Consider the following 23,546-nt stretch of genomic DNA (forward strand, 5'->3'; position numbering starts at 1 on the left):
AAAGTTACAGAGAGGGAAGGAGGCAAACCATAAGAGACTGAGAACAAACTGAGGGTTGATGGGGGTGGAGGAGAGGGGAAAGTGGGTGACGGGCATTGAGGAGGGCACCTGTTGGGATGAGCACTGGGTGTTGTATGGAAACCAATTTGACAATAAATTATATTTAATATAAAAAATAAATAAGTAAACATTAAAAAATGTTAATAAAAAAGAATAAGCCCAGAAACAAACCCTCACATATATGACCAACTAATATTTGACAAGGGAGCCAATATTTGACAAGGGAGCCCCATAGCAAAAATAAATAAGTGGGATCTCATCAAAATAAAAAAGCTTCTGCACAGCAAAATAATTAACAGGCACCTGGGTGGCTCAGTTGGTTAAGCATCCAACTTCAGCTCAGGTCATGATCTCACAGCTCTTGAGTTCAAGCCCCGTGTAAGGCTCTGTGCTGAAGCCCAGAGCCTGAAACCTGACTCAGATTCTGTGTCTCCCTCTCTCTCTGCTCCCCCCTCACCCCACCGGTTCATGCTCTGTCTCTCTCCCTCTCTCAAATATAAATAAACATTTAAAAAAATTTTTAATTAGCAAAATAAGAAGGCAACCTAGAGAATGGGATAAAATATTTGCAAATCATGTCTGACAAAGGGTTAATAACCAAAATATATAAGGAAATCATACAATTCAATAGAAAAAATAAACAATTCTATTTAAAAAATGGACAGAGAGACTGAATAGACATTTTTCCAAAGAAGACATCCAGATGGCCAACAGACACGAGAAGATGTTCAACATCATTAAACACCAGGGAAATACAAATCAAAACCACAATGAGCTATCACCTCATACCTGTTAGAATGGCTAAGAAGTCATCATGTCTTCAAAAAGACAAGAGATAAAAAGTGTTGACAAAGATATGGAGAAAAGGGAAACCTTGTGCACTGTTGGTAGGAATGTAAATAGGTGCAGTCACTATGGAAAAGAGTATGGAGGTTCCCCAAAATATTAAAAATAAAACTACCATATGATCCAGTATTCCCATTTCTTGGTATATATTCAAAGGAAATGAGATCAGAATCTCAAAGAGAAATCTGTAACTCCATGTTCATTGCAACATTATTGACAACAGCCCAGATATGGAAACAACCTAAGTGTGCACCTATGGATGAATGAATAAAGTTATGGTGTATATATACAATGGAATACTATTCAGCTATGAGAAGAAGAGAAATCCTGCCATTTGCAACAACATGGATGGACCCTGACGACATTATGCTAAGTGAAATAAGCAAGACAGATATGTATGATATCACTTAAATGTGGAATCTAAAAAAAGATGAACAGAGTAGAATGGTGGCTGCCAGGGGCTAGAGGGTGGGGCAATGTGGAAATGTTGGTCAAAGTATATAAATTTCCAGTTATATATATGACGAATAAGTTCTGGGGATCTAATATACAGCATGGTGTTTATAGTTAACAATACTGTATTATACACTTGAACATTGCTAAGAGGGTATATCTTAAAATGTTCTCATCACAAAAAGGAAATGGTAATTATGTGAGGTGGTGGAGGTGTTAACCAATGCTATAGTCATTTCACAATACCTGTGTATCCAATCAACATGTTGTGTACCTTAAACTTACACAATGCTATATGTCAATTATATCTCAAAGCTGGGGAAAATTTTCTTTTTAAGAGTAATCCAGAAAGAAAACAATCAAAACAAAAATAACAAGAGCACCAAGAAATATTTGTAAGTTAAAATGCCCGGTATTAGGAAAATAAGCATTCTTGTACACTGCTAATGATAGTTTAAATTGATACAAATTTTCTAAGGGGGCTGGGTAGTAATATATATCAAGAGCCCCCAAAATACCTGTTATTTTTTGGTCTGGTAATTCCATTCCTGGGAATTTATCCTAAGGAAATAATCCAAGATGCAGGCTAGGATTTATGTGTAGTAAAGTTCATGCAGTGCAATATAATAGAAAGACTTTGAAACAAGCCAAATGGTTAACAAAGGAGAAGTGGTTAAATAAATAAATAAATAAATAAATAAATAAATAGATAAATAAATAAAGGACATCCATCAGTAGTTCATGTGTTGGTCTACCTCCTCCCTGCCCCCTTTCTAACTTTTGTTTTCAAGGCCACCTTTCTCTATTATATGAGGGAAGGAGAATGTTCTATGTTAAGGGTACTCAAGGTGTTGTCTTGCCATTTCCAGCTCCACCTTGGACTGTCATTCACTTCACAGATGGTCTCCATATAGAACTGCTAGATGCCACCACCTCCAAGGACACCATGGAGGTTGGACTTGAACCTGGCCACACTTCCCTTTACTGACCTTTTTTTTTTAATGCTCATTCATTTATTTTGAGAGAGAGAGTGCACAAGCAGGGGAGGGGCAGAGAGAGGGGGAGAGAGAGAATCCCAAGCAGGCTCCACACCATCAGCTCAGATCCCATCAATGAGCTTGATCCCATGAACTGTGAGATCATGACCTGAGCCAAAATCAAGAGTTGGATGCTTAATCCACTGAGTCACTCACCCCTTTACTGACCTTTTACTTTATTCCTCAAACATCATACCATAAAGCTCTGAGTATAGCAGATTTTCCAAACTGTTGAATTAGTTAGAGATAATTATACAATAGGAACAAAGAACCTAAAGCTCTATGTGATATGAATTTTCTCCAGTCTATGGGATAAGCACTTTAACACTTAAGTCCTCCATGGATGGGAGGAAGATTCCTTTCACGGATACATTACATTTCCTCCCTTTTCTCCTCTATCCTCATATCTGCCCTCTTTTCTAACTTCTTCCTATTGAATCTCGCCACAAGTTATGGAAACCCCTCTTCCAATCTGTAAAAGTTAATCTCTCCATCCCCAGTGGTGCGTGTCCTCCAATTTGAATTATCCATTCTAGAATAAAGTCCTATTTGGGGTGGGGGGGGCGGTGAGAAGGAGGCAAAACTTTAGTAGGAGAGTCAATAATGGTTATGACAATGCAATCTGGAAGGGATGGGCAAAGGCAGGGTTGGGGTGTGTGGGGAGTAGCAATCCACTACCCAAGAAGCAAAGCAGATTAAGTATAGATACTCAGCATCTGGTCTGTCTCTTTTGTGATTCCCCCTTCATTAAGAATTGCAAATGTGCCTCTTTGTTCTTCCAATTTCCCAGTGAATAACCTCCTAAGAATAAACACTTTTTTTTTCTGAGATAATAGTTTAATTCAAGGCTCTCAACCGGACCTCAACCTGAATTCCCTGAGGTGATTTTCAAAAATTCCAATTCTTAAATCCTCACCTCCAAAGACTTTGCTTTAATTGGTCTGGTGCAAATACTCAAATCAAGCACTGAAAATTATGCTACAATTATTGAAAAAGTTATTGAATAATATTTTAAGATTTATTCTTCTAAAGCTTGCTTGCTCTGGAATTCAGTCTAGCTAGTCTGCTTTTCTTTCTTTCTTTCTTTCTTTCTCTCTTTCTTTCTCTCTTTCTTCTGTTTTTAAATTTATTCAAACTTTGGATTTCACTTCGTGAGACCCAAGTGTTTGAATACATCATTTTTGGTCATAATATCTTTAATTAATATATTTATTTTTTTAACTCAAGTATAATTAACATATAATGTTATATTAGTTTCAGGCGTACAATATAATGATTCAACAATTCTATAAATTTCTCAGTGTTCATCATGATAAGTGCTCTCTTAATCCCTTTCACTAATTTCACCCATTCCCCCACCCACCTCCTCTCTGGCAACCAATAAAAGGTTAGTATCTAAAATATATAAATAATTTATACAACTCAACACCAAAAACCAAACAATCCAATTTTTAAAATGGACAGAAGACATGAACAGACACTTCTCTAAAGAAGACATCAGAAGGTCAACAGACACATGAAAAGATGTTCAACATCACTATTCAACAGGGAATGTAAATCAAAACTATAATGAGGTATCTCCTCACACCTGTCAGAATAGCTAAAATTCAAAACATAGGAAATAACAAGTGTTGACATGGATGTGGAGAAAAAAGACTGCTCATATGCTATTGGTGGGAATACAAGCTGGTGCAGACACTGTGGAAAATGTTATGCCCAGAATTCGTGATCCCCAAAGACCGCCAGGGAGCCGAGTCTGAAGTAAAAGCAAAAGAGACTTTATTCGAGCTAGCACGAGCTCAATCCCCTACCTGCACCGAAACAGCGGTGAGATACTGGGGAGAGAGAGCGAGTTTCAACGGTTTTTTTTTGTTTTTTTGTTTTTTTTTTTTAATTTATTTTCGTACAGAGAGAGACAGAGCATGAACGGGGGAGGGGCAGAGAGAGAGGGAGACACAGAATCGGAAACAGGCTCCAGGCTCTGAGCCATCAGCCCAGAGCCTGATGCGGGGCTCGAACTCACGGACCGTGAGATCGTGACCTGGCTGAAGTCGGACGAGAGAGCGAGTTTCAAAAGGACAAAGGTTTTATTGGGGCCTAGGGGCAGTTGGTGAGGTAATGGCTGTGGCCTCAGAAGACTGGCTGGGGAAGGGTCGAGTCCTGTTAGGCAGGTGAGCGGAGGTTACTCAAGGGGAGGAAGCGCGGTCAAGGTGAAGGACACAGAACAAGATGGAGTCGGCCAGCGTAGGCCCGCCTTTTCAGAAAACAGTATGGAACGTCCTCAAAAAATTAAAAATAGAAATACCATATGATCCAGTAATTCCACAACTGGGTATCTATCCAAAGAAAACAAAAACGCAAATTCAAAGGCTTACATGTATGCCTCTGTTTATTGCAGTAGGATTTATAATAGCCAAGATATGGAAGCAACCCAGTGTCTATCCATAGATGAATGGATAAAGAAGATGCACTACACACACACACACACACACACACCCCAAAATATTACTTAGACAGACTTAGGCAGTCTTTTTTGAACAGAGCTCAAGGAATATTAGTTTGGCAAGATTTCAACAGGTATGGCAACCTAAGAAGAAAATTTTAAAGGTTCCATGTTCAAGTAGGTTTTAGAAACATCTAAACTACAAAAGAAAATAAATATTTCTTTGCTGCAGGACTTCTCAGGGACTTTGATGTGTCAGTATGCATAGCGACTCTCCAAAAGGCTATATATAATGTGAAACATTTTCCAAACTTACTTGGAAATAAGAATTTTTGTTTATTTTGTAAGATGGCTCTAGATCTCTATACAAGAAATACAGGTTGAGAAATACTACCCATCATTTATGGCATTCTTTTTGTTGAGCAATTAAAAAAATATTTTTAATTCATTATTTAAAAAGCAAATTATCCACATTATTAACCATATCTTTGGCTTAATCTTTAAGATTTCACTTCTCTACATAGTGAACAAACCTACTGAATATTGGATAATCAGACAAATCCACTGATATACTTCCCACTGAAATGTGGAGTCTATACCCCCCCTCCTTGAATGTGAGTTTGTGACTCTATCAGCCTAGAGGATTATGGAGGCGAATTATAAAGATCCATGCAGCTTTAGCCTTGTTTTCTGGAATATTTGCTCTTAGAGCTCTAAGCCAACACATATGTTATAGACTGAACATGTCCCCCTCCCAATTCATATGTTAAAATCCTAACCCTTATTGTGATCCTGTTAGGAGGTGGGGCCCTTGGGAGGTAAATAGGTCACGAGAATAGATTCCTTATGAACAGGACTAGTGCCCTTGTAAGAAGAGACATGAGATCCTGCTCTCTCTGTTCTGCTCTTTAAAGTTATCCCCAGTTGTTCAAATATTCCCAGCTGCAACCCCCAGACATCCTGTAACAGACAAGCCATCCCCACTGTGCTCTGTTAGAATTCCTTATCTATAGAATTTGTGAGCATAATAATTTTGGGGTGGCTTATTATGCAGCAGTAGATAACCAAAACACAATCTAAAACAAGTTGTAAAGACATATGGAATCTCATCACAATTTTAACAAAGCACATTGAGGGAAGGAAGATATGAAGGGACATAAGGAGGAAAAGTCAGCTCCACAGGTGAGTGGGAAAGGCTTAAATAGATGCTCTATTCCTTCTAGTTTTAAAGAGATGTCCCCATGATACCTGTAAGGAGGATAAAGCTAGTGCTTGGCAGGGAAATGGGCTGGGGCATCAAAGGTCCTTGGTTTATGCCTGTTGACGTGACAAAAAATGCCCCCATCAGTACCTTGTGACTAACCACAGTGTCCAGCTGGCCAGTATGAGGGTCTTGAGCCCCTCTAGCTTGCACTCATCTCAGCATTTTCTCCCCAGGCTGGCACCTTCCTGAAACACACCCAGGAGGATCCCTCCCTTCCTCCCCTGCTGAGCTCAGCAAACTAGCCTGGCTCTCAGCACAAGAAAGGGATTGGAGGCTTGACTGTTAGATAGAAAAAGGAATAGCTCCTGGCCACAGTACTGGGGAATGAGGTCTTTGGGGGGATCATAGAAACTGTTTTCTTATTGCAGAGTTTGCATTCTTATTTGTATACACAGTTATAACATTTAGGTTTTCATCTGGATCCAGAGTTATCATATTCTGAATTATCCACATATTTATATTCTCATCTGCATCCCTACTTATTACATTTGCACTCTCAGACAGGTAAAGCTGTATTATCTCATGAATATGATGGAGGAGGAAGAGAAAGGGAGTAACAAGGGTGTCCAACCAACAAAATTTGCCCAGGATTAAGGGGTTCCAAAAATGCAGGATTTTCAGAGCTAAAACCTGGAAAGTCTTAGGCAAAGCAGGGTCATTCTACTACTAAAATCTCCAGAGGGCACAATCCTACCACCACCACCTCATAGGTCACCTCCTCCAGGGCAGGAGAAAGGGGAGGAAAGAGACACAGCCACTGCCCAAACACCCACCTGACCCAGTGGGAGTGCCCAACTCCACTGTAGACTATGATAATGGTGTGCTGGGTACAAGAGCCTCTGTCTTCTAGCTCAGGGTTCTCTGCCCAAAAAACTCTGTGCTCAGATAAGCTTTGGGAAATCTAGGTTCAACATAACTGAATAGATGCTTTTACTGCAAGACTTCTTAGAGCCTGCACAAGACACTCACTGCTTTTCACTCCTCTCTTCAGCAACCTAATGAAGAACAGAGAGAGCAAGAAAATAGAAGCAGAGGGTTCAAATCAACATCTTCATCCTCACCCTACTTGCCATCAACATCACTGTCCCAGTCATCACAGGGGCTACATTTACCAAGAACTTCCTATGTAGCAGGCATTAGCACTGTGAGGCTTCTATGACTTAGGCCATTTAACCATCACAACAGCACTATGAGCAATGTTCAGAAGTTTAAGTGCCTTGCCTAAGGATGCAGCTAATAATGCCTGAGGTAGGATTTGAACCCAGGTCTGTCTGAGTATAACTAAGGCAATGACTCTAGCTTCAGAGACCTAGTCCTGCTGCCTGGCTCCTTTCTTGACCCCACCCCCTTCCTTCCTAATAGGATTGACTTGTTTCTAGAGACTTCCAGCCACAAAGGGAAGAGGTTCTCTCAAGCCAAGATTTGGTGTGGGGAGCAAGGAGAGCCATTTCCAAAATAGAAAAAATGGTTGAACTTCATGGGCCTGATGGCAGTTCTACCAAAAAATAACAATCATAGCAATAATAGCCAACATTTATTGAGCACTTACTGCAACCAGGTTCAGATGAAATGCTTATATGTGTTCTCTCATAAGATTTGCAAGAAGAAGAAGAAGAAGAAGAAGAAGAAGAAGAAGAAGAAGAAGAAGAAGGAGGAGGAGGAGGAGGAAGAGGAGGAGGAGGAGAAGGGGGAGGAGACAAAGACAACGGAGGAGGAGGAGGAGGAGGAGGAGCTCTCAGGTTGTATCTCACCCTTGGAGCCAGTATTTTGAGATCACACTACTCCCGTGCATATTCCTCTCCCTGTCTCAATTTGCTCATCTACAAAGTGGGACAATATTTGTTTCTACATTATGGAATTATTGTGAGGATTGAATGAATTAAAATTTTTGAAGCACTTAACATAGTGCCTGGCAAGTATCAAGTGTTTGCTTTTGTTATAGAGTTCAAGAAAAAAATCCTTCATCTCAGGGATCAAGGAGTCTGGCAAGCAATGCGGGGTGCGGGTTCAGGATGGATGTGAGAGAAGAGTTTCTGTCCTTTCTCCAGCAGTGGTCCTTCTGGCCTCAGCACAGTGCCTGGCTCACAGCAGGCTCTCCAAAAATGGCTGTTAGATGCTGGATTTCTGTCTATAGCTTCCTTCCCCACCCCCTCCCAATCCTGTTTAATAGCTCCACATATACAAACTCGGTCTTCAGAAGGAAAAACAATCTGTGGAACATCCATTGGCAGGAGACATCCCTTTCCCACTCCCTATATTGCCCTGCCTTGCTCTGCCCTGCCCTATCTGGTTGGCCTGGCTTCTTATCCAGACTAGCATGATGGTCACTCTCACCAACCCCGGCTGGGCCTGTCCCTTTTCATCATTCACTGCAGAGAAGTGAGCTGGTAACTGCTGGTGAAGAGCATATCTCCATCTCTGGCCCAACATTAGAGATGGGGTCTTCAGGCCTCATAGAAGGAGACCATGTTGCTGAAGTAGGCTGTGGGATATGGTTCTCCCATTTTGCAGATAAGGAAACAGGCTCAGGGGATTGAGTGTCCCAATATTACTCAGGTATAAGCAGTGATGCCAAGATTTGAGCTCAGGTCTGATTACAAATTAGACTTCTTTCCACTGTAATATTTCCTTCTTCTACACCTCTCCTACTTCGTTCCTGTTCTTTCAACTTTCCATGCAACTTTGTCCCATTACTTATAGGAATGTACCCTTCCTGTATTGGTTGTAAAAAGTAGCCATCTCCCCCTCTACCCATACACCCATGATACTGCAGTTTGTCGGTGGGTTGTTTTTATTTTTATTTTTTTGGTTGTTGCAATTTTTTTAAATCATACCAAGTGGACTGGGGGTGGGGAAGTCAAATAGTTACTATATTTATACAGTGAATGGGTTTAGGTGATAATAAAGGCAGATGTTGCTATAGCAACTAACGTTCCAGGATCCCATACACATCTTTCTGCCTTTGTGCAAAGTACACTGGATGATAGCCAACTCTCCCTGAATGGTATATGCAGAGCAGGGCAAACTGACCATTGTGGTCAGGTCAGGGCCAGTTTACACATGTGGGGCTCCTTAGCTACCAAAACATTGGCTGCAGCCCACAGTTTCAGGTAAACCTGGATGCTAACGCAGCCTCAGGGAGAACCATGCAGAGGCTGCACCGTCTGGCTCCTGGGTGACTCTCTCTCTTACTCACCATTTCTTTCCCTCTTTTTCATGCTGATTATAAATTATACTAACTGGTTAATGACAGGTTAGATTATTTTCTGAACACTACTGGTGGTAGGAGGGTAGGGTATTCACTTGGACCATAACAAGCCTTGGTGTGAAAGAGAAAGCCCTGGGGCATGCCCTGTGTGCTGTGTAGTGGAAACAGCCCAGGCCCCTTTCCCAGGGACCTCTCCCGTCCTTGCCCAAGAGTTCCTGCCCAATAGTCTGCCACAACCCTCCTAGCCCTGCGTACCCAGTACCACAGGTGTTCTCCCTCATCCACCCAGTCAAAATTGTCCCTCTATGCCTCACACAGACAAGGAAAGACCTGGCTAGAATTTAAAGGGCATGTGTTCTAGCTCCACTCTGACACCCAGGAGCTGTGTCCTAGTCCCCTGAATCTTAGCCCCCTGAGTCTTAGTCCCTTCCCATATGAGAGAGGGCTGCATCTCTGTAGAAAATCCTAACCTAGTAGGATTCATTCACAAGTAAGGGAAAATGATGTGGCAAATGTACTTCCCACTGGTATTTGCCTTTTTTTTTTTTTTTTTTTTTTTTTTTTTTTTTTTTACAAAATAAGAGTCTTAACCCAGTTTTCTGTGAGTTGGAGACAATGTCTGTCTCATGGATCTGTTTCTGGATAATCTTATCTACTGCATGCTTTGTATTAGTACCTATTTCCAATGGCTCCCAAACACCTCATATCCCAAATACCAAGCCCAGAACACTTCCTTGAACCCCACAGCCACAGATCAAGCTAATAACTGGCAGCTGTATGTCACCCTGACACCTCAAACTCAACATAGCCCCAACTGAGCTCATCGTCTTCCCCCATAAATCTTCGCTCCCCCTGTGTTCTCCACATGAAACAGTAGCTCTGTCTTCTACTTCTCACTTCTCCTTACACACCCACAGGACCGACCAACCACCTAGTTCTACGGAGTTCACCTCCCAAGTATTTCTGGATGCCTTCTTTCCAAATCTTAAAGAATTTCCCTGATCCTGACTGGCAGTATTGCTAGCCTATAATGGGCTTTCCTCTCCCTAGTTTTGTCCACACTAATCCCATCCTTCCCACAGACTCCAGGGGGCCCTTTAAAATGCAGAGGGGATAATGTTGTCCCTGCCACATAAGTCCAAACTCCTCTATGAGGGTGTTCAGAATGCAGCTCTTGCCATCTTCCCAGCCTCACTAATTTCCACCACTTCATTATCCTCATCCCTGAACCACAGACCTGCTTATAGTCCCTAACAAATCTATGGTGCCCCTCACCTTTGTGCTTTGCTTAGCTTTGTGTCCTTTCTGCTTGGGATGGCCCCTCTACACATATGTCCCTCTTTCTTCTCCCTTCGCCATCTTCCACATTCATGGCATTACCTCCTCCTGGAAGCCCCTATGATTTCCCTGGGTGAGCTTCTTAAAGCCACATGCATATGTCTCTTGTCATATTCACCATGTTGTCCTCTGTGTATATGCTCATTTCACCCACAATAAACTCCACTGTGGCACAGCCTAACCACCACTCATTTATACATGTGTGTCTAGCTCCTACCTTAGTGCAAAGGCTCCAAATAATCTCTGATGGAAGTGTGAATGAATGAAATATTTGGAAGAGAATCTCTCTAAAAATTGAACTGAACCCATGGACATGATAGTATTTTCTATCCAACTGAGCCAAGCAAAAGCAATATTGCTAAATTGGATGTCCACTTCTAGATTCTAGCTGCAATGGTCAGTTTTATGTGTCAACTTCACTAGGCTATAGTAGCTAGTTATTCAAGCAAACACTAATCTAGGTGTTTCTGTGAAGGTATTTTGTAGGTGTGATTAACATCTACAACCAGTTGACTTTAAGGAGAATATCCTCAATGATCTAAGTGGGTCTGAACCAATCAGCTGAAAGACCTTTCAAGTAGAACAGAGGTTTCCCTAAGGAAGAAGAAATCCTGCCTGTGGAGTACAACTTTAGCTCCTACGGAGAGTTTTCAGTGTGCCCTTCCTCATGGCCTGCCCTATGGACTTCAGATTGGCCTAACCAGCCCTTACAATTGTATAAGCCAGTTCTTTGCACTAAATTTCTTCACACACACACACACACACACACACACACACACACATACACATATATACACTACTATATACATATACTATATATACAACAGTATCATATATTCTATCAGTTCTGTTTCTCTGATAGAATTTTCACTAATATATTAGCCTTCAAAGCCCTGCTAGACCCCTGAACTTAGAAACTCCTTAACTTTGGACCAAAGCTCTTCCAGAGAGGAGCACACGTAGGAACTCTTTGGATGTCTCCAATTTACAGTGGCTTTACAGCATCCATAAAAAGCAGATAGGTGGTGAAGATCATGCTTCCTTTGTGCCAGGAGAAACTAAGCACAAGACGGTTTAACAGCTTTACAAGATAACACAGTGGGACCGATTGTCAGGTATCCTATCTCCCAGGCCAGGGCTCCCCAGCAGATCAAATCTGAAGCATCAGTAATTTATATTGATGAGAAGAAAAGGCTGCTGTAGATGATTGAACTTGGCCAATTAACAAGTAAACAAACATGCAATTGCAAGCCAGAGCCTTGGCTAACCCAATGTACTCTGCTCATTTAATTTGACATGAGTCATTTAGTTTTAATTAGGACAATGCTTCATGGTATGTTAGTAGGAGTCCTGTAGTATACATTGTGGAAATAATGAAGGCTTAGCAATGAGACCTGTTTCAGCACTCTGCTATTAAACCTTCACTGAGAAGGGAGGTGAGGCTGTCAGGCTCTTTGTAGAAATGATTGGGCTTAGAAATTAGCACTGTTAGAAAGAGGTAGGTGAGACAGAGTCTGGCAAAGCCCCCAGACTCGTGCAAACCCTGCAACACTCAGCTCATGGGCCTAAGGACCAAGCCCACTGCTGAACCCCAGGATCACTCAGCTCTGCAGATCTGAATAAGGCCTGGAACCACCCCCCCACAAACACACACACACACACACACACACACACACACACACACACACAGCCCAGTAGCTAAGAGGGCAGGATGGACGCTGCTCGGGAGAACACTGAAGCAGTGACCAGAGGGAAAATGTCCCAACTCAGATCCTAGTTCATCATATTTAAGCTCCACTAACCTGAACCTTCCTTGGGAGACCATTTGTCTTAGTAGGAGTTGAATCAAGATTCAGACCTCACTTTCTCACTAGGCAGATGAGAACGGAGTCTCCGTCTTTCTTCTGTCTTCTTAAGTGTGCTCAGTCAAGTCACTTCATCACAAGATGGTTCTGTTCATGCTCAGAGTTAGATAGCAACATTTGCTTCCCTCTCCCTCACTCACCCAATTTCAACTTAAATTGCACATTTATAGTCTTTATTTTTATCCTTTATTGCCCTCTTTCCAGCCAGACACTAGGGTATCTCCAACCCCCTGGCTTTCCCCTAAGAAACTAGCATCATTTATCCTCAGCAGAGATGCATCCCTATCACTGTTCACTCCCTATCATTTGCAATGTTAACCTTCCTTCTCTCATTTGTGGAACAAGAAGGTTGTCTCTTAAAGCAGTTTCAGGTATCATTGAATAAGTAGAAGATATTTGCCTGGGGCAGGAGACAACTCTTCCCACATCCAAAGTCACCAGCATGTTACAGAACATGCACCAAATTGAGAGACATAAGGAATATGGTCTAGGCCAGCTCTTACTGTCAACTCTAAAGTCTTGGATAAGTCATTCACTTCTTGACCTCAGTTTCCCTTTTATCAAAAGAAAAGGTTAGACTAGACCTTTTCCAAGATGCCAAAGGAGAAAAAGCTCATTTCCCCAAGGCCATCTCTTCTATACTTACCATGCCACTACCCTTGCCCTGGGTCTCTCTCTTTCTCTATCCTTCCCTCCCTCCCATTTTGCTTCTCTTCTTCCCTATTCTTCTCCATCCCTGCCTCCCTCCCCCTCTCTCTCTTCCTTTCCCCACTCCCTCCCCACCCATTGTCTCTCCCTCAGAATTCAGTGAGTCGCCACCAAGGCAGACAATCCATAAATCTATATCTCCATATTTCTACAGCACCATACTGTGGTACCTAAGTTACTCAACCAGTAAAAATAGTCCCAGAACCTCTCAGCATGAAAACAAGGAGGAACATTGCCAGGGCATCAAATACTATAATGGGAATGTTTTAAAAGAGTCCACAAATATTCAGGCCCCTTCAAGGTGAAAAAAATACGGAGCTTCCAACTCTTGGGAATAAAATTTGGAGCCCTGGACAGTAAATATATGTCGGTCGCAGTGGTGGAATTGGTGTGTAGAGCACCTTGATTGATTCATGCATTTTGTGAACTAATATTAGCATTACTAAGTGCATGGCATCAAGTTCAGTGTTGCTAATGACTAACACACCATTTCTGGTTCCTCTCCTTCCAGGGGTCCCACATTCTCTGCCAAGTCCTTGAAGTCAAGTCAATTTCACTTCCAGACATAAGTGATCATATTCCTCACATTCTCCCTTCAGCCTGCTATAATGACCATAGACACTCCAGAACATACAGACTCAGCAGCCCAGGTCCCATAGTGATAAGCATGTGGAGAAGAATCCCTTATTGTCCCACAATGGACATGTAACAAAAACAAAACAAAAAAAAAGCTCTGAGATATTGGGGTTGTTTGTTATTGCGGTTTCACCTAGTGTAGTCAACTGATACACTTCCTCTGCTAAAATAGCAACCTCCCTCACACTAATACCTTAGTAGGCTTTGTTTTCTTCATCAGACTAATCACCACCTGATAAACTTCACTAGTTATTATCTGTCTGTCTCCTTCCTCTAAAATGTAAACCATAGGACTTTGTTTGGTTGACTACTAATTCTCAGCACCTAGAGCAGCACCTGGTTAATAGCAGATGCTAAAATTCTTTATTGAAAAGATGAATGAACAAATGAGCTCATAACAACCAACAGGACCTAGGCACATTCTCAGGAATTGTGTATGGGCAATTCTGAGGAAGTGAAAGATAAAACAATTCACCAAGTTCACCCAGCTTAAGTCATGAGGTAAGTTGTGAAGGCATTTTGACTCCAAGCCCAAGCACTTGACCACTCTGCCATGCCACTTCCCAGTATTAAGGGGGCTTAGTAGGGAAATACAGGAGAGGCCATCCAAGCACAGGCCAGAGGCTAGAGACAGCCAGGGAAACTACATAAGTATTAGCTATGGCTGGAGGTGAGAGTGACAACGAATAAACTACACAGGATAACAGGGAAAATTAGAAACTTTGCTTGGCTATGTAAAAATACTACTAATTACAGTCATTTATGTGAATTGCTTACCATTTCTGCCTAATTACCAGGCAGCACAACAATTAGATAGATCTTTAACTAATGTCAACATAACTTTGTTGTAAGTTTTATTTGATTATAACTGTAAAAGCTAAAAACAAGAGTTTAATCCAACAATGAATTGGTTGTTCATGAGGACTAATTCTCTGCCCAGAATTTAAAATTAAAAAGAAGCTACCCAGTCCTTACTGGTTATTATCTGTACTATTTAGTGATCTTCCAGGAATAAGTGCTTCATCTGGACTAGAAGCTCCTTGAGGCAGGTACTATCTAATTTTTTTTTTTTGAGAGAGAGAGAGAGAGAGAGAGAGAGAGAGAGAGAGAGAGAGAAAACATGAGTGGGGGAGGGGCAGTGAGATTGGAGACACAGAATCCGAAGCAGGTTCCAGTCTCTGAGCTGTCAGCACAGAGCCCAACACAGAGCTCAAACCCACAAACCCATGAGATCATGACCTGAGCTGAAGTCAGATGCTCAACTGACTGAGCCACCCAGGTGCCTCCTATCTTATTTTTCATGGTATCATTATCCCTTCACCACCTGGAGCCCAGCTCAGCCCTGAATGAGTGGTGGGGTGGCTTCCATGCCAGTGTTCATCTGCTGGTGCTCTCTCTCTAGAAGAGACAGTCCTGGCTCATGTGTCTTAGTCTCTTCTCACTGTCTGGAGGCTGAAGATGTAAGATTGGCTAGAAGATGCCATGTCTATACCAGCTACAAACAGTGGCACAAGCATTTCCTAAAACCCTGAATAGGCTTTCAGAAAAGGCGAGGTGAGGGTGGGAGACAGCACTTAGTGGCCTAGAGCTAGCTGAGAAGAACCATTGCAATGTTATAATAGAAAGTGCCAGCCATTCCCCAGTATCCATATTTTCCTTTGAAAGGGACAGAGTTCTAGCCAGGCACATGGGCATCCCAGATGAAAGCCTTATTGCCAGGCTCCTTTACAGCTAGATGTGGCCAGTAGGAAGTCAGCAGAAGTGATATATTCAAATTCAAGACCATGCACTAAAGAGAGAAGAAATGAACCTCCCCTCCTATTTCTCCTCTTTCCTCTGCCTGGGGTACAGGCAGGATGTTAAAGCTTTGGCAAACCTCCTTGGACCCAGGATGGAATGCAAGTATTGAAATGCCAGAACAGCAAAATCAACGGAGCCTAGATGGTCAGAACCGTGGGGTTGCAGAATCGTACCACCGTAGAGCAACACCGCCATGCACGTGCAATAGATGTAAATCACCGTGAGAGCACAGAAAATAGTACAATGTGGTAAAATTCTTAGGAAGTGATTTTGAGTATTCATTACTTCTGTTTTTAATATACTTTATCCCCTTTCAAGTTTATATAATTTAAGTTTTAATGAGGACTGTATTTAACAGCCAGCTCTCAAAATTTCTGAAGATTTGTGCCAGCTCCAGCTTTGGGTCTTTGTTAGAATAGCAAAATCTGCATCCTAACTAATACAAAGGTAATGGAAGAAGTGGGAAATGGGTTGAGCTCATGTTTTCAGATGTATGGGATATGTAACTCGGCCCATGGATGACCTGGGTTACCTGAAAAATGATGTTGCTCCAGGGATAACTTTGAACAAAAAAATTCTACAACTTCTATCAGTTATTATTTGAAAAAAATTCTTGTAACCTAACTCCAACTCGAAGATACCCCTGTCTGTGGAGAGCTGTTCTTCCACATGGTTGTTAAGGGCCCTTCTGCTCCAAAGCCCAGTGTTCCTACATAGCTCACTTGAGCATTCCTGCCTCCTCCCCACTTGCTTCTCTTGGGACCTTCTCTTACCAGTGTAAGGGCCAAAAGGACATTGCTCTGGTGAGCGGCATAGGGCCTGACCTAACCTCTTACTTTTACAAAACACAAGCTGAATGGCAAGTATTAGCCATTCATTCAACAAAAGAGCACAGATTAAGTGGAACAAAACATGTCTCAGAATAACGTGTTTAGTAGAAACCTATGTTGTTACCAGTAAGAAAGGAAGTGAGGAAGGAAGGAAGGAAGGAAGGAAGGAAGGAAGGAAGGAAGGAAGATCTATAGTCTCATTCTATTAGACTTTAGGAACACAAAAAGGTAATTCAGAATCATCACGTTTTTAAGAATCTTATACCTAGCCGTAAAGACAGATGAATAAGTATAATTCACTAGGTTTGCTCTATGATAGAGACAAATAGCCCTGGCAATGCTTCTTCTGTTGATAGAGAAGGTGGCAAACAGGCATGGAGAGGAAGTATGTGGGGGGAAAAGCAGACTTATGCTCACCTCCCAGCTCTACAGCTCACAGACATGAGATCTTGAACAAATTACACAACTTCTCTAAGTCCTATTCCTCATCCTGGTACCTTGATGGGTCAGTCAGTGCTCAATTACCATTAAACACATGGGGAAATGAAAGATGGAGAAAGATGAATGATTCATCCAAGACAAACTATAATGGATGACAAATCCAGAATTCCAAACCATGGATGTGATCCCAGAGTGCTTTGAACACTGTAAGAACATTGAGCTTTCTAGGTGCTCATTAAACACTTGTTGAATTAAGACTGAATTTCTGGGAAATTTCATATGTTCCCATACCTACTCACCTTCCCCCTTTAACTAAGCCAATCACTGCCTCTTGGCATATAGTCCCTCCCTCGATGTCCTGCCTGCTGATTCCCTGTGGTGTATTCAATAAATTTCTATCTCCTTTAAAAAAAAAAAAAAAAAAAACGACTGAATTTCCAATTTAAAGTAAATTATTTAAAAAAAATTTTTTTTTACATTTATATATTTTTGAGAGACAGAGTGAGAGAGAGCACTAGCAAGGGAGGGGCAGAGAGAGAAGGAGACACAGAATTCGAAGCAGCCTCCAGGCTCTGAACAAGCATTCAGCACAGAGCCCAACTCAGGACCCAAACCCACAAACATTGAGATCATGACCTAAGCTGAAGTCAACCGACTGAGCTACCCAGCCGCCCCTAAACTCAATTCTTTAATCATAGACTCCTTTAAAATTAAAATACATTGTGGGGCGCCTGGGTGGCTCAGTCAGTTAAGCGTCGGACTTCGGCTCCGGTCATGATCTCACAGTTCGTGAGTTCAAGCCCCGCATCTGGCTCTGTGCTGACATCTCAGAGCCTGGAGCCTGTTTCCGATTCTGTGTCTCCCTCTCTCTCTGCCCCTTCCCTGCTCATGCTGTCTCTGTCTCAAAAATAAATAAACATTTAAAAAAATTTAAAAAAAAACCCTAAAATACATTGAAAAGAATAAATCATTAACCATAACAGGAAGGGCAAGACAGAGAGGCCAATGGATTTCCCAAGATGTCACAACAGGTGGGACTAGCACCCAGGTCTCCCACCTCCTATCATACCACCCCCTTCCCCCAGGTTCAGAGGTCCCCTCGTGCTCTCCCCTGGACAGCACGTGTCCCCTTTCTCTAGACTGTAACATTAATGATCACTCATCAAATCTATACTCCTTGAGCTTTCAAGATGTCATTTGCCCCTTATTTTCCTCCCACCTCTGTCAGCTCCCTCCATCTCCTGTCTGGGCAGCTTCTTCTGTACCCACGTGGTATTTTCTGTGGCTTTCAAGTAACCTTGGAATTCCTTTTGCCTCTGGAAAGCTAGGTCAGGCCAGGGTGGGTGCTAGAGTGAATACTTGGAAGAGCTAGTTCAGGTCACCAGAATAGAAAAGGTTCCACTGATAATAATAGACCATTCACTGTGTTGAACTGTATTCTTTCCTTATACTATTTAACTGAATTTTCTGAATAATCTTATGAGATAGACTTCTCCTGCTTCACAGATGAGAAAACTATCACTAAAAAAAAAAACAAAAACAAAAAACAAAAAAAAAAAACAAAAAAACTTAGAGAAGTGGTCCAAAGTCACATAGACAGTAAGGGATAGAGCCAGGATTTGAACTCCTGAGGCCAAGATTTACCCACTGTGCAGTGCTGCCTGGACAGGAACAGGGCATATAGCATACCCACCAGGCTGAATCCTCTCAGCAATAGTGACAGTCCTCAGTTTGACATAAACCTATCAGATGAAGAAAATAAATCTGCGTACATATTTCCCTTCTTACATTAACATTCAAGTTCAGTTTGTGGCCCACACCCTGTGCAATTGGTTCTAGAGTCTATAACAATGTTCCTAGCCTCTTGCTTCTTGTTTTCATTTGAAAATTAGTCAACTGCTTCCATGTGCCGTTGATCATATTGGGCTTTCCATTTTTCTCTGGGCATTTTTCTCCACAGTCTCAAATGCCCCTTTAAAGTCTTCAAGATGGTTTTGCAAACATCCAGGCCCAAACCCCACACTTCCTGAGATTTCACTACATCCATGTCAGTAACTCATCACTCTGATATGTTAAGTCCATCAATTCCATACCCTGAAAAACCTCTCCAAAGCCAGCTGCTCCTGTCCCATGGCTTCCTCTCTTTTCCAAAGTCACAACCTTCAACAGGGAGGAGGGAGGAAGACACCTCATGAGCCCTCAATTCCTTCTATTTCTTACTCAAAATGTCAAAGTCTGGGGAGACAAGCTCAAGGTTTGTTTTTTACCCTGGACTAGATTATTTTTCCTGTGTGAATCAGCAGAAGTGGGCAGTCATGGGAGACTTGAACAGCATGCTAACCCTGTCTCATAACAAATTAAAAGAGATGATGGAAATGAGTGTTTTTTAAGTAATAGAGTGCTAGTAAGATATTAGACGATAAGGGTTATTTCACATGAGCTGTGTAGGAGGATGGTGGCATATCTCCTTTTTAGTCCAGTCTAATCAGATACAGCTGACTTTATATCTTAAAAGGAGGGGTCACCAATCCCCATAACCCTACCTCCAAGGAGCCCACCAGGATACATCTTACCTTCCAGATAGTGCCTGCAGACACTGTTCTGCTGGGGGATCATCTGTTCAGCCAGGTAGACTAAACTTATCTTGGACGCACCTTTGTTTTCTCTGATTTGTCACTCTGAGGCCCCTAGGTTCCTATTATATCACCAAAGGCCTACCCCTCCCACCACTAGTTAAATGGCCAAGACCTTCCCACACAAGGGCTTCTTGCCTAGTAACTTTGCTTCACGGGTTTGCAATAACAAATACAGTTAACATTTATTAAACAATGGACACATCTGATTTCATTTAATTCTTGCTCCTATGCTCTGATGTCATTAATACGTTACACTTTGGGAAGTGGAGGCAGAGAGACATTAACTGCCTTTATTAAGTTCCAAGCTAGTAAGTGAGACAACTGAGGTTTGAACCAATGACTGTATCATGCAAAAGCTCATTCTCTTAACCATTTTGTTATCCCCCTTATAACTTCAGAGCTAATAATACAAGTGGTTTACAACTAACTAAAAACTGAGTCCCCTAACCTTTATTCTAAGAAGACCAGATAAGGAACCAAGCTGCCTTGCTCAAGCTACAAGCCCTACTTAGGTTGCTCATGTAACATTTGCTGCTTCTCAGACTGTGAAGTACCTGGGAATCACCTGGAGATCTGGTGCAGATGCAGGTTCTGATTCTATTCTAGATATGGTGACCCTGAGAGTTACATATCTAACAAGCTCCCAGGTACTGCTATGCTGCTGGTCTAAGTACCACACTCTGAGTATGAGGCCCTAGAAGCCTGGTGTACTGACTCAACTCACCATGAACTGTTGATCAAACTATCCACCAAGGAGGCCAGCTGGGGAGGGGCTTTCTGGGCTGGAGGAACAGCAAGAGCAAAGGAATAGAATTCTCAGCGTGGATGGTGCAGTCCAGTGATGTCAGGGCTGGTACCCAAGGCACATGGGAGAATGCAGTAGAACACAAGTCCTGGAAAACAAGTCTGGAAGGAAAATTTTAACTGAGAAGAGACTTGACTATGATGCTAAGACATTAAAGAGTCAAATTTACACTCTTTTTAACCACACCTTTTTTATGGTGAAATTACCCATTTCCAGCTTCTTAATACTGATTCTCCTTTTTAGAAATAAGATGTGAAGTCTCAGAATTCTCTTTTTATCCCCTAAATTGCCTTTCATCTGGCCATCTTCAGTAAGGAGTAGAGAATGAGAAACACCAGAGTTCTCTGAAAGGAAAGTGGTAGGACTCAGTCTGTGTCACAGGCATTAGTATTGGTGGATTGGAGATAGGGAGATGTGTTAGGAGGTTGTCCCAATAGTCCACGGGTAGAATGATGATGTTGTAACAAAGATGATGACTGTGAGATTGGATGGAAAGGGGGGGAGGCATTCTGGAAGCAATCAGTCAGACTGTGTTCTCATTGCCACCCCTCTGCCCCATCCTCTGGCTCTCTTTGCCCCATGCTGTCCTTCAGAAGACAGACCCCTGTGGACTGCATTATCCAGGCAACGTTTCCTTCTGCTTCCAGTTGAGCTCAGCCAATGAAAGGCACTAGTAGGAGATTGGAGAGGGAAGAATGGAGGAAAGAGGTCAGGAAATTTCTTTCCATACCCCCTAACCCTACACTTCCTACCTAACCAAGGTTTTGCAGTGGCTGCATTCATGTATGACTGAAGATTTAACTGGACAGTCTCTTTTCCATTATGCTTGCTGGGCCCTGCACCCTGTACGGTTGGGATGCTATCCTATAGGATGAAGTGGCCAATATATGGTATTATTTCCCCTAAAGTCAGATAAGCCAGGTCCCAGAGCCAAGAGGCAAAGGTGAGAATGACCCCTCTTACTACCTAATACCACACTTTAGGGATTTTCTTTTACTTCCTTTGGTTCAGTGACTGACAAATGGTGCTCATGCCATGCTTCCCTTGGCGTACCTGAATCCCCCCACAGGTGCAGCAGGCAGGTCCCAGCATGCTGTAAGCTTCTTCTCTGCCAAAGGACTTTCTCCAGCATTGAGGGAGCTTGCTCCACCACAGATGGCCTAGAAGACAAGGAAAAGTTACTCTCCAGATGGAAACCCTCTGCCAGTGGGGGACAGGAGTAAAGCCCCAGTCTCCCTGTTCATTGGTAGGATGATGATTCTTAAATGTATTCCACATAATTTGTCAGAAAGTCTCCAGTAGGACCAAACCCAATGACCCATAGTAATCTGCTCATTAATTCACGCTTTATTGGCTTTTCTCCCTTCCTTGTGTCCCTTCCCCATGCCCTCACTCCTGTTTTCTGAGATCACCTTTGAAATAAACTACTTGCACCCAGGTCCCTGTCCCAAGGTTGGTTTTAGAGGAAACCAGACTAAGAGAGTACATTTGGAGCAAGGCTTCCTGTAGAGAACACAGTCTGAGATACATTCAGCTGGAAGCTGAGTCCACCCCCAGTCACTTAGGGCTCTTCCTTCTGCTAAATGGACAGAGGGTGGAGGTGCTATATGCACAGGAGGTACCTATGTGGGCAAACACTGCATTCCCTTCTTCTCCCAGACCACTGAGAGTGTCCATTGGCTCCTCCGTGCCTGAGCCTCAGCAATAGCAGTAGTTAGTGATCAATCATTAGATACAATTTATTTAAAGACATTACTGGCTATGCAAGCCATGTACCTATTTGTTCTTTGATCCATTCCCTGCCCTTTCCCTGCTTTGTTTTGTATCACAGAAGACCCATTTCCCAGGCTCCTTTGCCTTCTAGCAGTCTCAGCCAATGGGGGCACTGGTACATCATTGTAGGGTGAGAGGAAAGGAAAACTCCGGGTATTTCTCCTCTTCTCTCTCTTCTGTGAATGGCATCTCCAGCCATTCTTTGTCTCCCCATGACTCTAGCTCCCCACTGACATTCCTCCCTCCATGGTCCCAGCTCCCAGGGAAAGCCGTGGCTTCTAAACTCTGATAAGATGTCCCCCCTCCCTGGGTCCCAGGGGGCAGGAGCTTCCTGCTGTGGTGGTCCCCAAGCTCCCCCATGCTGTTTGTCACTTTAGCTCTTCAATTGCCTGTAAAATTAAATACCCTCTGTTTAAAAACTAAGAGTGGCTTCTGTTTTCCTGATAAAGTGACTTGTCCAAGATCACATGACTGGTAAGTGGCAGAGCAGAATCAAACCAGTTCTGCTGACCCCAAAGCCCTCCATACTGTCCCCCACCATGCTATACTGCCACCCTAATTGTTTCAGAGGACACCAGGCCTAGACACCTCACCAAAGCTTCTGTGTCCCAGTGGAACTGTGTACCTGTCCTGAGAGTCAGAGTTTTCATATTTGGATTCAAAGTTTATTGTGTTGTTGACCCGATTTGCCTGGATCAGGGCTCACTTAGGACCTAAAACACAGCAATTACCAGGCCTGGAAGAAAGACCTCTTTATTTTTGTTCATTTTCTCATTTTGTTTATTTGTAGGCAAGAAAATCTAAAGTCAATTTAAAAGACCCCTGCCTTACCCAGTCACATACAAATACATCAAAATCCTCTGAGTTTGAAAGAGAACTTACTTACCCAAGACCTGGAGTACAGAAAAGACTCTGTTTCAGCCAGTGTGCCCACTGGAACTCAAGGCCCACTCCATTCCACTGTCTCTGGAAGATTACATAACAGCCCCCAAGGACCCCGCCATAATTGGCTTGGGTATAGCTCTTTCTCTCCAATTCTCTTGCTGGGTGGAAATGATGAGAAACAGCACGTTCCCAGCTCCTCTCAGGTGGCTCAATGTGAACCCAGACCTGAAGTGCACCACACTGTGGAATAATGAGATTTCATCTGAGAAGAGGTTATATAACTGGAAATCAGTCCATTAGCCATAACAAAACAATCGGGGAGGGTCAGAAAGATAGCTCTGTTTTGAGCTATTCTGTTCTGAGGGGGGTGGGGGTGGAGATTAACAGCCCACTAAAGATGCAATTCTAAATTATTCAACTTGACTGTCCCCTTAGCAGTGCCAGGAGGCCGGGGTGGGGGGGGTTGGGGGGGGGGGGTTTGATCTGAGGAAGAGCTTTTCTTTCTCCACTTCTCAGAA

At 42.6% G+C, this 23,546-nt stretch overlaps 1 protein-coding gene across 14 annotated transcripts in view; it reads right to left on the reverse strand.

The window, feature by feature from the left end:
• LOC132686173 (uncharacterized) overlaps positions 1-23,546 on the reverse strand; it is a 95,071-nt gene that overhangs the window by 21,615 nt on the left and 49,910 nt on the right. For 11 of the 14 annotated variants that reach the window (XM_081791881.1, XM_081791877.1, XM_081791880.1 and 8 more), the window contains 3 exons: positions 23,030-23,268; positions 21,424-21,530; positions 17,879-20,471 (listed from right to left, as the gene is read on the reverse strand). In XM_081791881.1, the coding sequence (XP_081648007.1) occupies positions 20,410-20,471; positions 21,424-21,530; positions 23,030-23,268 (408 nt within the window). In that variant the 3' untranslated portion in view covers positions 17,879-20,409. Of the gene's footprint in view, positions 1-17,878; positions 20,472-20,576; positions 21,041-21,423; positions 21,531-23,029; positions 23,269-23,546 lie in introns of those variants that run through there. The other 3 variants (XR_014136425.1, XR_014136424.1, XM_081791882.1) reach the window with 3 other exon arrangements.

This window comes from Panthera onca, chromosome F1 (genome assembly GCF_046562875.1).
Source record: "Panthera onca isolate mPanOnc1 chromosome F1, mPanOnc1 haplotype 2, whole genome shotgun sequence".
In the NCBI taxonomy this organism is placed as follows: domain Eukaryota; kingdom Metazoa; phylum Chordata; class Mammalia; order Carnivora; family Felidae; genus Panthera; species Panthera onca.